Here is a 16,163-nt window from a genome sequence, read left to right as displayed (position 1 = left end):
AGTGTCATGAAGTTGTTGTCATGTCTTTGACTGCTTGTCAAGTTCTCGAACTCTGATCATCCCAGCTTAGACAGTCTTCTGTTTTCTTAAGTTACTTTGTGTGACTGGATGTATACTGGCCTTTGGTTTATGTCCCATTAATATGAAATTACAATGCCGAAAGACATTGTTTTAAACTCCAAAGTGGTTGCATTAGTATAGAATATTGTTTTGTTGTCTGTTAGTGTCAGGCATGGTAATGGACTTAAAATCCAGAAGAAAAACTTCAATTGTTTCTTACAGGAATATGTTATGACTTTTCGCAGATGATCATGTCACTGACTTTAATAATATTGTTATCCACCAAAGTAGTCGTGCATGTTAAAACGCTGCTTCGGGGGCGGAGGTGCCCTGGCTCTGAATCAAATCCATTCAACAGATTTGCCATGAGGGTCAGTGTGCCGCCATCGTGGATGTATTTTTTTATGCAGTTACCCATGTTAGACTGTGTGTATACTGTGCTGGTATCTCAGTGACAAGATTCGTAAACATTTAGAAAACTTTCACATGAATAACGCTCCATGCAGACAGTTGGGGTACACAAATTCAGTTGTGGGCAGGGTAACAGGGTTGCAATATGAAGTGTATCCAGCCACCTCTCAAATGAACTATGCCAAATCCACTAATAACCACATTGACCCATTGTAGATGCGGGACAAAGGCACAAGAAAAAGAATGATAATGTTATCATCTTCATGTTAGTAAGTCAGTACCATTTGTGCAGAGTTTCATGTAAATGGTTTTATGTTGCAGTTTCATTGACGAAAACAACTAAAAAGGATCTGCAGTTTAAACAGCAGCTTGTTGATGAAATCAGAAGATGCATTGAAAACTATTCAAGAATATTTGTCTTTTCAGTACAAAATATGAGGAATGCCAAACTGAAGGACTTGCGCAGTGAATGGAGACACAGCAGGTAATAAAGTGTGTTCTGCATCAAGATGTATTGTTCTGTAGGTGTCTCATCAATTAGCGCTGAAAGTTTAAGTAGGCCTAATAGATTAGGGGTCAGCTGAAGTGTTCAGTGTAGGCTATTGGTTAGACTCTGGGATATAATGTTGTTGTGGCATCTGATGTTGTGTATAGCTGGTGTATTTGAGATTTGGCGTCTGGGAAGAGAGCTTTTCGAGTGTTTTGTTTGATGTGGCTCTCTTGTAGTAAATTTGGAGGTCTAGAAAGTTGTTTGTATCTTTTTATTTCTAAATTTATCTAGTAGAAGATGTTATTTATTGTCTGATTGCCATGGATCTTACAGAAGTGTGATAGTCAGTATTGAAGGTATTTAAATTCTGTCTTTGTGGCTGAGAAAATGTATTTTTGTCACTAAACAGGCTTTGCTTTAGTGACATAAAACATTAGTAGTGGTGGTCTTTGATTTTGCATAGTTCTGCAAAGTCTTTGCGCACTTTCCTCTAGCGCAGAGGCCCTACAGACAAAAGTTACTTGTATGGTGTCAATTCTGGCTTCTCCCTCTTTGATTCCTTACTTTACACCCTATATTTTGGTTATGGTCTGTCCACATCTGAGTTTGACTGAACATTTTTGGAACAATCTGTGTGGGCCATGTGGGAAAGTCACCAAATCCTCATTGCTGTAGCTAGACCATGTGACAGTGTCATCAGGAACCCATACGGTAATAGCCCAGACACCACAGGGATCACACTAGTCATGCCTGAGTTGCCATATCACCATGCAGCTTGAGGTGTACATGCTAGTCTGTTTGGGGATACTGGTCATCACACTAGGTAGTCTGTGTACTGGCTTGGTGGCACCCAAGAAGGGAGCTCTCATTCAGAGTAGGGGCTGCCATGGCAGATATTTTGCGTCATGAAACAGCCAGAGTTATCAGTAGGTGGTCGCAAGAGCTTGGGAGTCTCCTGTGACAAACTGCAATTTAGTGCTGATTATTATGACCCTAGGAGCTTTCCCCTTAGCTAAACCATTTGAGGAAAGCAAAACCAATCAACTTGCAGCCAGCCAGTTTGTCCACTCAATTCCTGGTTTGCACCCTGAAGGATGAAGGATCCTTTCTCTCCACTAAACCAAAGTTTATTGTGGAGAATGTTGAAAATGTCAGTGTAGTGTCTTCCTTTAGCAAGCTACAAAATGGTTATATCATAAGACGACCTATCCAGCCCAGTTCCAGGCGTTGTGCTGTTGTAAGTAGCATGGTGACATACCTGTTACAATCAAACCCTGTAAGAACCTCAGTCTCATATAGGGGTAAATTTTTAGTCACCTTAATATTGCAAACAGATGAACTACACAAACACTTGCAGAGATGAAGAATCCACTTGGTACATAATGTCTATCAAGGCCTGCCAGCCAACAAGGTATACACTGGTATATTCATCCTCACTTTTGAGGGGGATTTGGTTCCAGTAAAGCTAAAAATTGTGTGTTAACACTGTGATTTGAAGCATCGTATTTCCCATCTGTGGTGCATGGTTTTAAATGCCAGCATGTTGAGTATATATCTTCCTGGTGTACATACAGTTTGATTGGTGGAGACATGGCTGGACACATCACGAGAATTCATCCTGTGTGCTACAACCGGCTTGTGTCAGTTGCAGGAATGACCACTCCACAATCCCTGAAGTATGCCAACCAGCTCAAGGAATGCAAAATCGCGGCACTGAAGGTCATATATTTTGAAGTTGGGAAAATATGATGGTTTGTATTCAATTTCAGTGAAACCTTCCTTGGACATTACTGTGGTCAGGTAGTCAGTAAGTAGTACCTTCTGTATTTAATTCTTTGACATTGACATCCAGTAGGTGCATAATATAAACTTGACTGTGGAGGCAATAGGCCCTCCCCTTAGATAATTTCTGTGGCACTGTCTTCGGGAACCACTCCTCCAGCATCTACCAATGATAGGGCTCCCTCTTGGAAACACTTTCCCCTGGAATCCACAGATCAGATACCCAAAACAACCCACAGGCCGAAGTCGCCCCAGACCATGGCTCTCAGGTTTGCCCACTCTTCTTCCATTCCTACACCCATAGTGAGTAAGTCCTCACAAGACACTTGACTGCCGAAAGTTGTGAAAGAGAAGAGAAAGAAATTGCTGTGGAGACCTCCTAGGCATGAGAATGCACATTCCAGGTTGTGTCGCAGTATAATGGATCTATGAATTGCTACTTAATTTTTAAAGTTTGACGTAATAGTTATCATTGGCCATTTAGCTACAGCCGCCTTTCTTATGTCTGTCCCAGGAATTGTGATCAACTGCAGATTTCTTGTTGATGCTCACCTCATCGCAGCCGTGCAGCTCATGGCTGGCCGCAGCTCCCTTGTTGGAAGACTCCAGCCTAGTCTTGGCCACTTAGCAAAGCCAATACTTACAAATCCATGATTTCAATTATTTTTACCCAGTCGGCTGCTCACCAGTGTGTGTGTGTGTGTGTGTGTGTGTGTGTGTGTGTGTGATCTTACCATTAAACAATCCAGCATCTGAATGTGATTCGCAGACTTCATCTGCTCTAGGTCTTCAGCCACATTTGGCTGGAAGATGTTCCCTTTGCAGTTGAAAGTGAGCGTCTTAGTCCCAATACTTACTCCATGCAAAAGTTCAATGTCCATTGAACACTGACTAGCTTCATCAACATGCTTAGCAAACTGTACAGTCTTTTCCTAAGTGCTAAGACTTGATTGCAGTATTTTGACCTACTGTTTGTTACAATCACATTTTATTTGGATGTTACTAACTCCAAATGAACTATTTTTTGACCGAGGGACTGACAATCTCATTGATTGGTCCCCTGCCTCCCAACCAAACAACCATAAAACGTTTAAAGTACTCTCAGCAGTGCACAAAACAGACTGTAATAGGGGAATGATGCTATTGGGTGGAGTGTCAAGTGCTACATTGCCTCTTGCTGCTGTGAATCTCCCCATCACCTGCCTTTACTTCTTCGTTGATTGTCCTCGGTGTCGACGTACTGCGTTGCTGCACTGGCTGAAAAATGAGGTTTGTTATTTGGACACTGACTACTATAAATGATGTAGCTGACAGATACAGTTGTGTTTTACAGTTCTTTACAGTGTTTAACTTTCGATGAGCCTCATTAGTAGGTTGCAGGCGAACATCCACATACTGCTACAATAGTTTTCTGTTGAACATCTATGAGCAATAAAAGCCTAACCACATGGCTTCTTGTAGAATAATAATGTACATATGGAACAGACACTGTCATTGTTTTAACACACGGTCTAATTGTGTTGCACTTATTTCAGGGATGCATTGTTGTTGATCTAACCAATACAGATTTCTTGTCTGGAACTCAGTCGTGGACTGACTGTCTAAGGTCCAAAAATCGAGCCCTTACAGTAATAGGCACTGAAACTACACATTGTTCGAAGTTAAATTTACAGAAATTGCAATTAAAACTTAACTCATTAAATTAGCTGAATACATTGAAAAATTGGTTGTTTTTAACAGTTTCTCCTCCTACAAGGGTTAAGCCGAATTATTTGTTTAAATCATGAAATTAACAGATATTGTTACACAAACAATACTTTTGACAAAACTGGTAATTATTTTGGTATTAATTAATGTCTGGCTTTGCTAACATATTTTTAAATAGAGCCAAATAGATACTTTAAAGCCTAGTTTACACGACGACATTGAGTTGTGCCATTCGTTGCATGGAATGAGTTGCATGCATATGGTTTTACATTTGACTGTAGACACAGTGAAACCAGTATACACTTCAGTTTTGTCATTTTGTGGGTTCCTGAGTCGTTTCTAAAATGAAAGTTTTGGCAGCTGCAAGTTGCACGAGTTGTGATGGAGTTATAGCTTGCTGCGTGAACTCGCTGCATAATAAAACATTAAGAAAAGTGTTTCGAAGTAAAGATGTCAGCCCAGTTGTTCAGTATCCTTGCTGAAATAATTTATAACGGTAGATCCAAGAAGCTCTTTTGTCTTAGAATGTCACCAGAACTCTTACCGTTTCTTCTAAATAGAGTTAATTATGTGATAAGGAATAAAGATATTGTAATGCATGAAGCACTGTCGCCAGAACTGAAATTACGTATCACATTGCATGCATTACAATGGAGAACACTCGGCGTGCTTTAAGATGCGGTTTTAGTTGGTGATGCTTTTTTTTATTAACACCAATAACATTAACAGCAGTAATTATTCAAAGCAGGCCACATTAAGAAGAGAATGGTTTGCAAACTACTCTCTTGAAGATAGATCTGTACAGTGCAATATTTCAAAATTCTAATATATGTGAATGGGGAGCACAGCATAGACATTTTAAATAGATGAATATATAATGAAGAATGCAGCTTCTTTAATTTGTGTACAGCCTTCCCTCCTGTCAACAATATTGCTTAACAAAGAGTTGGCCAACTCAAACGATGGGAGGTGAGAGCATTGCCACAGCTAGAATTACACTATTTTGTATATTTCTTAATTCAGTTGTATATGTGCTCCTAACTCAATAAGTTTTGCCCTGCAGCTCAGATATTGTCAAACCATCTATGTTATGATCGCACATGACGGACTCAGTTGCAGCAATATGTTGCTTATTTTTATCAGCATCACTGAAATCCCACAAACACCTATGCAAAGCATAGATATCTAAAAAGCAAACATTATTCTCCGCTCCCCACTTCATATTTCAATTTATCTACAATCTACGAACACACAACCTCAAAACTCGTGCAACTAGTGTCGCCAAATGGAACACGCCGAAGGTGTTTAGTTTCACCAAGTTGTGCAAACGCACGGTGCGCATTCGTAGTGGCTGGCAGTGCAGTTGCATGCAACCTAGTGTCATCGTGTAAACTAGGCTTTAGATTACTAGTATTTCATCTTCCAAATGTTTATGATTAGTACAGGATTTTGTATTTGTTGATATGTCAACAATAGAATTTAAGTTAAGAAACAATCACTGATTTCACCCTATGAAAGAAGATACCAACTACATGCAGTCAAAATAAATTAGAAAATCAATTACATACATAAAACTAAGCACAAAATTAGATCTGGTGTTATAATATTGAAAAATGAGGGCCATCCTTCCTCTTTCATTAAAATACAGATTATAGTCATGTATGTTAATGGTAATTAATTCAAAAATGGAAAAATGAATTTTAAGGAGGCAAAACAAGAGAGAAAGTAAAAATATCCCAGCTTGCTTCATCACAACAGGAAAACAGTGTTCGGTGAAGTGCACATGTAGATGTTGCATTATTGTTTATGTTGGGGAGGAAAGTCAGTATCTGATTTTGATGTCATTATATGGTGGTAATTATGTTGGATGAAGAACTCTGTCAGTGCAGATGCTCCATACGTGGGAGGAAGACTGTTCAGATTATGCCTTTTAGTGTGGAAGGGATGTCAGCTGATGAAGTGGAGGTACTGTTAGTGTTTTGTGTGTTTATGGATGGAGAGTTTTTACAGGACCATAGGGAGGCTAGAGGTCAGTGTCTAAGAATTTTTAATTCTAAGCAAAAGGAAACAGCAGTGTGCTGCAGATTTATTTGTATGTCCTCCCATAAGAGGAGCAATTTTAGGTAAGGATATAGTTGGTCACATTTATAACGTGATTTTTATAGTTGAAATGGCATCAATATACACTCCTGGAAATTGAAATAAGAACACCGTGAATTCATTGTCCCAGGAAGGGGAAACTTTATTGACACATTCCTGGGGTCAGATACATCACATAATCACACTGACAGAACCACAGGCACATAGACACAGGCAACAGAGCATACACAATGTCGGCACTAGTACAGTGTATATCCACCTTTCGCAGCAATGCAGGCTGCTATTCTCCCATGGAGACGATCGTTGAGATGCTGGATGTAGTCCTGTGGAACGGCTTGCCATGCCATTTCCACCTGGCGCCTCAGTTGGACCAGCGTTCGTGCTGGACGTGCAGACCGCGTGAGACGACGCTTCATCCAGTCCCAAACATGCTCAGTGGGGGACAGATCCGGAGATCTTGCTGGCCAGGGTAGTTGACTTACACCTTCTAGAGTACGTTGGGTGGCACGGGATACATGCGGACGTGCATTGTCCTGTTGGAACAGCAAGTTCCCTTGCCGGTCTAGGAATGGTAGAACGATGGGTTCGATGACGGTTTGGATGTACCGTGCGCTATTCAGTGTCCCCTCGACGATCACCGGAGGTGTACGGCCAGTGCAGGAGATTGCTCCCCACACCATGATGCCGGGTGTTGGCCCTGTGGGCCTTGGTCGTATGCAGACCTGATTGTGGCACTCACCTGCACGGCGCCAAACACGCATCCGACCATCATTGGCACCAAGGCAGAAGCGACTCTCATCGCTGAAGACGACACGTCTCCATTCGTTCCTCCATTCACGCCTGTCGCGACACCACTGGAGGTGGGCTGCATAATGTTGGGGCGTGAGCGGAAGACGGCCTAACGGTGTGCGGGACCGTAGCCCAGCTTCGTGGAGACGGTTGCGAATGGTCCTTACCGAGACCCCAGGAGCAACAGTGTCCCTAATTTGCTGGGAAGTGGTGGTGCGGTCCCCTACGGCACTGCGTAGGATCCTACGGTCTTGGCGTGCATCCGTGCGTCGCTGCGGTCCGGTCCCAGGTCGACGGGCACGTGCACCTTCCGCCGACCACTGGCGACAACATTGATGTACTGTGGAGACCTCACGCCCCACTTGTTGAGCAATTCGGCGGTACGTCCACCCGGCCTCCCGCATGCCCACTATACGCCCTCGCTCAGTCCGTCAACTGCACATACGGCTCACGTCCACGCTGTCGCGGCATGCTACCAGTGTTAAAGACTGCGATGGAGCTCCGTATGCCACGGCAAACTGGCTGACACTGACGGCGGCGGTGCACAAATGCTGCGCAGCTAGTGCCATTCGACGGCCAACACCGCTGTTCTTGATTTGTCCGCTGTGCCGTGCGTGTGATCATAGCTTGTACAGCCCTCTCGCAATGTCCGGAGCAAGTATGGTGGGTCTGACACACCGGTGTCAATGTGTTCTTTTTTCTGTTTCCAGGAGTGTAGATGCTGCTTGATAACAGCAAGACAATGGCCATAGAGGATGTTAACTTATTTGGAGGGGTGGAGGGCCCAAGAGCAACAAACAGGGATCTATGTGGTACAATATTTATGCTAGCATTTGTCACAGCAACAGTTGGGTATGTTAGCTGTTGTCAATGCTACATCCTGAACTGTTAACATTGGATCTCTTTCGTATTTACAGTGAAATGGCTGATTTTTATCTTTGACTTCTTAATCAGGTTGTGTATACATGCAGGACTCCTTCTTCTTGAATGTGCCTCGCCCTTCTATCAATGGACATCTCTTGGTGTGACCATAGTAATAGGTTTGGTATGGAGAGGAGATCAGGGAAATGGTTAATGTCTTTGTTGAAGAAAATAAGTTGTGTAGTTAATAGATGAAAGATTTTGAATACAAAGAGATTAATTTTCTGTGAGGGCATAGTTATCACCTACAGCAGACTATCCATAATGGCTAGTTTGAAGATTTTAAGAAGCATGGAGAAGGGGAGTGTGCGTGACATAGAAATGAGTTCAGGGGAGACACTTTGGGATGAGCAGGGGGATTGGAATTTGTGGACATGATATGGCGTGTAGGTGGAAGATTCATCTGGAAGTAACTGAGCCTTTGTGGCAGATGGTAGTGGAGCCTTTATCTGCAGGAATGATAATCAAAACTGGGTCTCTCTTTTAGGACTATTGATGACTGCTCTTTCCTCTTTAGAGAGGTTTGTTTTATTGGGAAGGAACTTAATGAGGCTAGGTTGGAGCATCCCTTCTATCACACAATACTGTAACAGCAAATTCTGCACCAGCATTTCAGGAGCTGATGATTCCACCCTGAAATGAAATCGTACATCCCAGTTGCTTATCCCAGCACTTGGCTGATATCCCTTTGAGGAGCCAAGCTGCAAGACCTTGCCTTTAAATCCACACGTCACATCATATTTCAGACCTATCATGGGCCAGAGGCAGTGTCACCTGGAAGTGAAGGAAGTTGTCATATGTCAACTTCACTGCAACATTTGCACAGCATGTGGACATGATCACTAATAGACTGTCTACCAGAATGGATGCTCTCTGCCAGGCTGTAGCCTAGAAGAAAGTTGGGTACTCATAGGAGGTAGTGCAAGCCACTGAGCAAAACCTGCTTAGCTTTGGTGTTTGTTTCACTACCTGTGTCATTTCTATCTCCCTCCCTCTTTCCTCCACATCAGCTTCTCTGAATGTCATTAATGGAAATTGTTCTTGCAAAACATTATAACAGTAATGAGAAATTCTTTATTGCTAACATCAGTATGTGTGTTATTTTGTGCAAGAGACAAATTTCAAAATAAAACATTGTCATTGAACTAAAATAAAATGTGAAAATGTAGCATTTTTATCCACTTTTAAAATTGATTTTGATATGTTGATGCAATTTTCACCATTGTAACATTGTGGTAGGATGTGAGTGAACATTTAGTGCTTGGAGAAAAAAGAGCCTATTTTTGGTCTTAATATTGAAATTTTGGCATTATTGTATTTCAGTTTTGGTGGGAAATTTAATCAAATTAGGTAAAAGCTGAACTTCTTATTTGTCACGAGGATGTCAAGAGCTGTGCACTACATACTCTTAATTAAATGTTGTGTGTGATGAAATTGCCTTGGATTATAATTTTGCATTATGTTGCCGATGAGAGGCATAAAATGCTGACTTACAGACTTCACAGTGGTAGGAACTGCAAAATTTGTAGTTCTTAAAATGCAGTTAGTCACTTAAGAAGCTTCAGAATGGTCTGCCTATCATCCACCCAACAGAGTGTACATCAAACATTTTTTAAGATTGTGTCTTACAAGCTTCTGATTGTATACAATTTTCAAGTTTCTGTGTAGAATAGAACAAATGGGGGCCTTCAAAAACATTTCCAATAATTTCTTCTGTATTAGGATTGATTACAGCACTCACTTACTACCTTGTGTATTGGTAGTGGTGTGCACCACTGTACACCCATCTGGAAAACCAGCAGGTAGTTTTCTCTGGTTGAGCCATAGCCATACAATTCCATGTTGTCAGCAAATACTGTCTTTGTGTCTACGTATAATAAAACATTAAGAAAAGTGTTTTGAAGTAAAGATGTCAGCCCAGTTGTTCAGTATCCTCATCTGAACGAGATCAAATGATGAAACTATACTAATGTAAAAAATGTATGCTTGGTCAGCGATTGACTGTCGGTCACTGTGCTCATCCAACAGAGCTTGTAATGCTGCTGGACATAGGACCAATTAATACATTAGATATTTTATTGTTATCCTAGTGTGAATGACACACAGCGGTACACTACAGCTTTGAAAGTCTGTAGTGTTTTAGCTATTAATCATCTGAAATTTTTAATCCATGTAGATATTGTTTCATATCTCACTGCAGAATTACTTCCCCTCTCCCACAAAGCAGGCCTTTGTGGTCTCGCTGGTAATTAATATGAAAATGTGTAAAGTTGCTTGTGTTTTCCACAGATGCAGAGACCTGACAAAAATGGCTGAGTAACAGATTGTGCTGAATGTTTACAAGTTTGTAGGAAAAATCTGTTGCTACTGACATTGCAGATGACATAAATTAAATCTGATTTTATAATAGTGTTTATGTTGAATGCATTACTTCTGCAGGAAGGAGCATTGACTGCCCACTGCAGGCAACATGGAGAGGTGACCGTTGTGATGCTTGTGCCTATTATATTATTAGAGGAATGAGGCTGTAGCATAAATGTACCCTTGTAATTGTGACTACTTAATATGGAGTGGTTTGAGTTAGGATTGGGGGGGGGGGGGGGGGGATCCAATAGTTTATCAACATATAGGGAGGAAAACATAGTAAAATGGGATATTTCAGTGTTTAACTGATAATGAAAAGGGTATAGTGGTTCAGATACCACAGTGTTGGATATTGCTATGCCTATAAGTAAAATGTTCCTCTTTCCACCTTTGCATGAAGTGTACTTCGTACCTTTTTAAAAAGATTAGAAGCCAAATTACCTTGCAGAACTCATTTTATTACATGAAGCAGTTTATTGTAGCTCTCCTTGTACACATAGATGTAATCACAGGAAATTGATGTACATTATTTATCCATTAATGTTTATTTGCAATTCCTTTTTGTCAGAATTCCTCCTGCCCCTGCCCCCATCCCTCCCCAACATTGCTTATTGCTTCATCATGCCATGATTGAGTGCTGCTCCTAAAACCTGGCATTTGAAAGACATTAGAAAATTACATCTTCTTATCATAGACATGTGTTAATTTTATATCCACTTTCAGCTTCTTGGAGTACCACTGTGAAATGCTGGCTAACTAGATAACACTAAAGATTGTTGAACTTCTTCTGGTCTAAAATTTTTGTCCTCTCAGTTTCACTACAGTTCATATGATCATAAAAATTGAAATGAGTTAGTGTCAACAGATTATATAAAACTCTCCTAGTCATATGATTCTAATACCTAAAAAGAAAAAGGAGAAAGGGGGAGAGCAGAGTTCATATCTGTGGAATATAGGAAACATGGAAATTCTCTTACATTACCCTTAGACAGTGACAGGGAAGTGGTGCAGTTGACAGTGGATTTAATTCTCTTTGTTTTGTAAATGAAATAAGTTGTTAAATTCATTGTTACCTCTCTATTATTTATTTATAATAATAAAAACCAGTTTAGTTGAACTGATCTATGCTATCACAATATAAACACACAAATAATTGTCATCTAGAGTTTGCCTGTTTGTCTTGGGTTGAGAGTGGAGTTATGTATACTCTTGTGCAGAGTTATTCATCAATCTTCCACTTAACATCAAGCAAGGATTTGGTAATCCCCAGTAGTTCAATAGAAAAAGTACACCTCATGAGCCACCTGTCTACAGATTACCTGGATAGTTAGATTCAAAGATTGAATATGTTGTTAGGTACCTGGCAAGTAGCTATAGTCATTATCCAGCTGTGTGACTAGTGTTAATGTACTGTAAGCAGGTTTCATTATTTAGAGATGCAGGTAACTGTTTTCTTTAAAAATAACAATGTAATTAAGTGCATAGGAGATAAAAAGCAGCTATTTGATATAACAGAGGATGCAACAGATTTTTTCCAAAGAATCAGCATTTCCCTGTAACTTTGTTAAATGTAGGTTGCGGGAGCATGAACAGCATTAAGCAGTATAGCAATGGTCTGTTATTTTCTGTTAATTTAATATGTAGAGCAAGTTAGACGGGGCTTCTGTAGTGGAATAATATGGTTCATGTACGTAGTTTAGTCTGTAAACATGGCTCAAAAGGATCAATTTTACACATAGACTGTGCACACGTCAGCAAACTTATGTTATCTACCAGATAGGTATACAGGAAATTGCTTGTGGAATTGACATACACCACAGAGATGTCAGTTGCACATTTGATTGCTGTCATTACACAATGTATTGAACATCTGCCTCATAGTGGAAAGCGTGTTCAATGCCAGTTACACTATGTCATCAAAAGTATCCGGACACATGGCTGAAAATGAGTTAAAAGTTCGTAGTGTCTTCCATTGGTAATGCTGGAATCCAGTATGGTCTTGGCCCATCCTTACCCTTGATGACAGCTTCTTCTCTTGTAGGCATATGTTCAATCAGGTGCTTGGACAATGGCAGCCCATTCTTCATGGAGTGCTGCACTGAGGAGAGGTATCAATGTTGGTCGGCGAGGCCTGGCATGAAGTCGGCGTCCCAAACCACCCCAAAAGTTTTCTATAGGATTTAGGTCAGGAATCTGTTCAGGCCAGTCCATTACAGGGATGTTACTGTCAAGCAACCACTCCACCACAAGCTGTGCGTTATGAACAGGTGCTAGATTGTGTTGAAAGATGCAGTTACCATCCCCAAATTGCTGAACAGTGGGGAAGCAAGAAGGCGCTTAAAACATCAGTATAGACCTGTGCTGTGATAGTGCCATGCCAAACAACAAGGTGTGCAAATCCCCTCCACGAAAAACAGGACCACACCATAACGCCACCACCTCCGAATTTTACTGTTGGCACTATGCACGCTGGCAGATGACTTTCACCGGACATCCGCCATACCCACACCCTGCCATCGGATTGCCACATTGTATACTGTGATTCGTCATTCCACACAATGTTTTTCCACTGTTCAATCATGCAGTGTTTATGCTCCTTACACCGAGCTTGCAGTGGGTCCTGATGCAGTTTGGAATTCCTGTATTATGGTCTGGATAGATGTCGGCCTACACATTACAACCCTCCTAAACTGTCGGCGGTCTCTGTCAATCAACAGACGAGATTGGCCTGTATGCTACTGTGCTGTATATGTCCCTTCATGTTTCCACTTCAATGTCACATCGGAAACAGTGGACGTAGGTATGTTTAGGAGTGGGGAATCTCGCATACAGACATAGAGGCACAAGTGACAACCAGTCACCTGACCACATTCGAAGTCCTTGAGTTCTGTGGAGTGCCTCATTCTGCTCTCTCATGGTGTCTAATGACTATTGAGGTCACTGATATGGAGTACTTGACAGTAGGTGGCAGCACAATGCACCTAATACGAAAAATGTACGTTCTTGGCGGTGTCTGGACACTTTTGGTCACATAGTGTATCTGTAAATAATGGCTCCCAGGTACCTGGAGGAGGGTGTAATTGAAGTGTACTCTCTTTGTTTGGAGGCATCTGGGAGGTTTGTGTTACTTGGGACAGTAGAAGCTTATGCCCATAAGTGTCAATTAAAAATTACAGTACAAATGTCTTAGCAGCAGGGTGCACAGATGACAGATGGGGTGGACAAGGGAGAGTGTGGAATGTGGGTAAGTGGTTTTGAAGTTCAAGATTTGTGTGATTCCTGTTATCATAGAAGAATGTGGAGATGAACAGGTACTAGTGCTTTTCTCGTGCATGCAATCCTATGGGTTAAGCAAGAAGGTGGTGCCGGTCATCTTTTGTGCTTGTATCGTGTATGGGTGTTGGCTGCCTCTGTTACTGTTGAGGGCAGTTTGAGTGCTGGGTAGTACTGGTATAGGATCCTCCATCTTTTTATCCAGCCCTACAGTCAACTTCACTCCAAGATAAAAATTCTCAAGCATTCTGCACCCATCTTGTGATTTTTTTAATATAGGAGCAGAAATTGACAGAATGGAATTGCTTGTGGTATCTGCTGGCACAAACCTGATAAACAAATGCGTTACAATGCAAATGTGTTTACAAACAGTAAAGAAAAGATGATATTTTAGTTAGACTAGATGTGGTCTCGCTTTTTACCAAGGTTCCTATTGAGGACACATTGCCAATTTCTGACAGAACACTTTCCTCCGGAAACTGTACAGTTGTTTCGGCATGTCATGACGACCACATACTTTCTGTATGGCGGGAAATTTTATGAAATGAGGGATGGAATGGCCATGGGTTCTCCGTTATCCCCTGTATTGACTAACTATTTCATGGAACAATTTGAGGAACGTGCACTAAATTCGGCTCCACTCTGTCCATCTATTTTTTATCGTTATGTGGATGATACGTTTTTGGTTTGGCCGCATGGCGCAGGAGCCCTCGAGAATTTTCTGGAACATATGAATAGTGTGCACCCGATTATTCAGTTCACTGCCGAGATAGAGAGAGAGGGAAAACTGCCGTTTCTACTGGTGCAAAGAAAAGCAGATGGGCGGCTTGGCCACTCTGTGCACCGCATACCAACGCACACAGATCTATATCTCGACACTAAGAGTTTCCATCATCCAGCTCAGAAGAAAGCTGTTCTAACTACATTGTCTGAAAAAGACCATTTAAATTCTGAAATTAATCACCTAAAATACGTATTTCGTAGGAACGGCTATGGTTCACGGGATGTAAAGTCAGTGTTCTGCAAGAGAAAGAAAGGTGAAAATAATGATTATTCGCATGATGAACAACCTAGCGTGTTACTTCCTTTCTTCGGTTCTATTTCCAGTAAAATAGGCAGGATCCTTCGTAGACGAGGTTTAAGACCGATCTTTCGACCTCCAAGGAAAATCAAGGGGATGTTGCATCCTGTGAAGGACGGCCTCGGTCTCAGGATTCCTGGTATTTACAAAATTCCTTGTGAATGTGGAAGTAGTTACATTGGTCAGTCAGTCCGAACCATTTCCTATCGCTGTACAGAACATCGTCACATTAAAAATAGGGAGCTGGAAAAATCGGCAATTGCGGAACATAGCCTCACCAGGAAACATAAAATTTTGTTTGGTGAAACAAAAGTTCTGTCTCAGGCCTCCACATACTGGGACTCGGTAATTAAAGAGGCGATAGAAATTACAATGTGCGATAACAATTTCAATCGTGACAATGGTTACAATCTTAGTGGTGCATGGAAGCGAGCGCTCGATATGGAGAAGCGTCAGAGAGATTCGCCGCGGGTCTTCGATACTCCGGGAGCGATGGCGCCACCAGTGCAGGCTTCGACACATCTGCGACACCATGACGTATTCGCCGTCCAATCAGGAGCCGTCCAATCAGAAGCCGTCCTGGGGCTACATAAGGTCCACCACAGCTGCTGTTTAGCCAGTCAGTTTCCTGACGATGACGATGGTGGTGAATATCGTCAAAAGCTCGAGGTTTTACCAAGATTTGACGCAGCAAGAAGTCCGAGAATATTTTATTCAAAAGATAGCCAGTTTACTTTCAAATTGTGATGTGAGACTGTAAGACATAAAAGGATCAGTTTTTGAACTGAATTTTTTCAAAATCACTCGAGGAAGAATATGTAGGGCAGAAAAAAATAGTTGCAGTATTTTTCAATGTACGAATCAGAAAAGAAAAATAAATAGTAATAGTAATAATAGTAATAGTAAGTAAACTAACTTCATAAACTGAAGTGGCTTTGATTTAATAAAGTGAAAAATGAATACATTTTTGGAGAAGTGAAACAGATGACTCAATATCTCTCAGTATTTCCCTTCTCCCCTCCCTCCCCTCTCCATCCAATGCTCTTGATTGATGAAGTTCTGCATGAACCTACAAACCAAGTATCACAGAAAGCATGTCACTGGAGAAGGATTGTGACTGGCTGTGGCTGACTCTGACTACTCAAGTCACAGAAACTTCAATCACATTTTTTTAATAAAAATATA

At 41.3% G+C, this 16,163-nt stretch overlaps 1 protein-coding gene across 1 annotated transcript in view; it reads left to right on the top strand.

The window, feature by feature from the left end:
- LOC126354719 (mRNA turnover protein 4 homolog) overlaps window positions 1-16,163 on the top strand; it is a 37,137-nt gene that overhangs the window by 1,275 nt on the left and 19,699 nt on the right. The window contains exon 2 of the mRNA XM_050004574.1: window positions 793-955. Within this exon, the coding sequence (XP_049860531.1) occupies window positions 793-955 (163 nt within the window). The remainder of the gene's footprint in view (window positions 1-792; window positions 956-16,163) is intronic.

This window comes from Schistocerca gregaria, chromosome 1 (assembly GCF_023897955.1).
Source record: "Schistocerca gregaria isolate iqSchGreg1 chromosome 1, iqSchGreg1.2, whole genome shotgun sequence".
NCBI lineage: Eukaryota > Metazoa > Arthropoda > Insecta > Orthoptera > Acrididae > Schistocerca > Schistocerca gregaria.
Note: the sequence above shows the minus strand (reverse complement) of the source record. Positions and strands in the feature narration are given on the sequence as shown.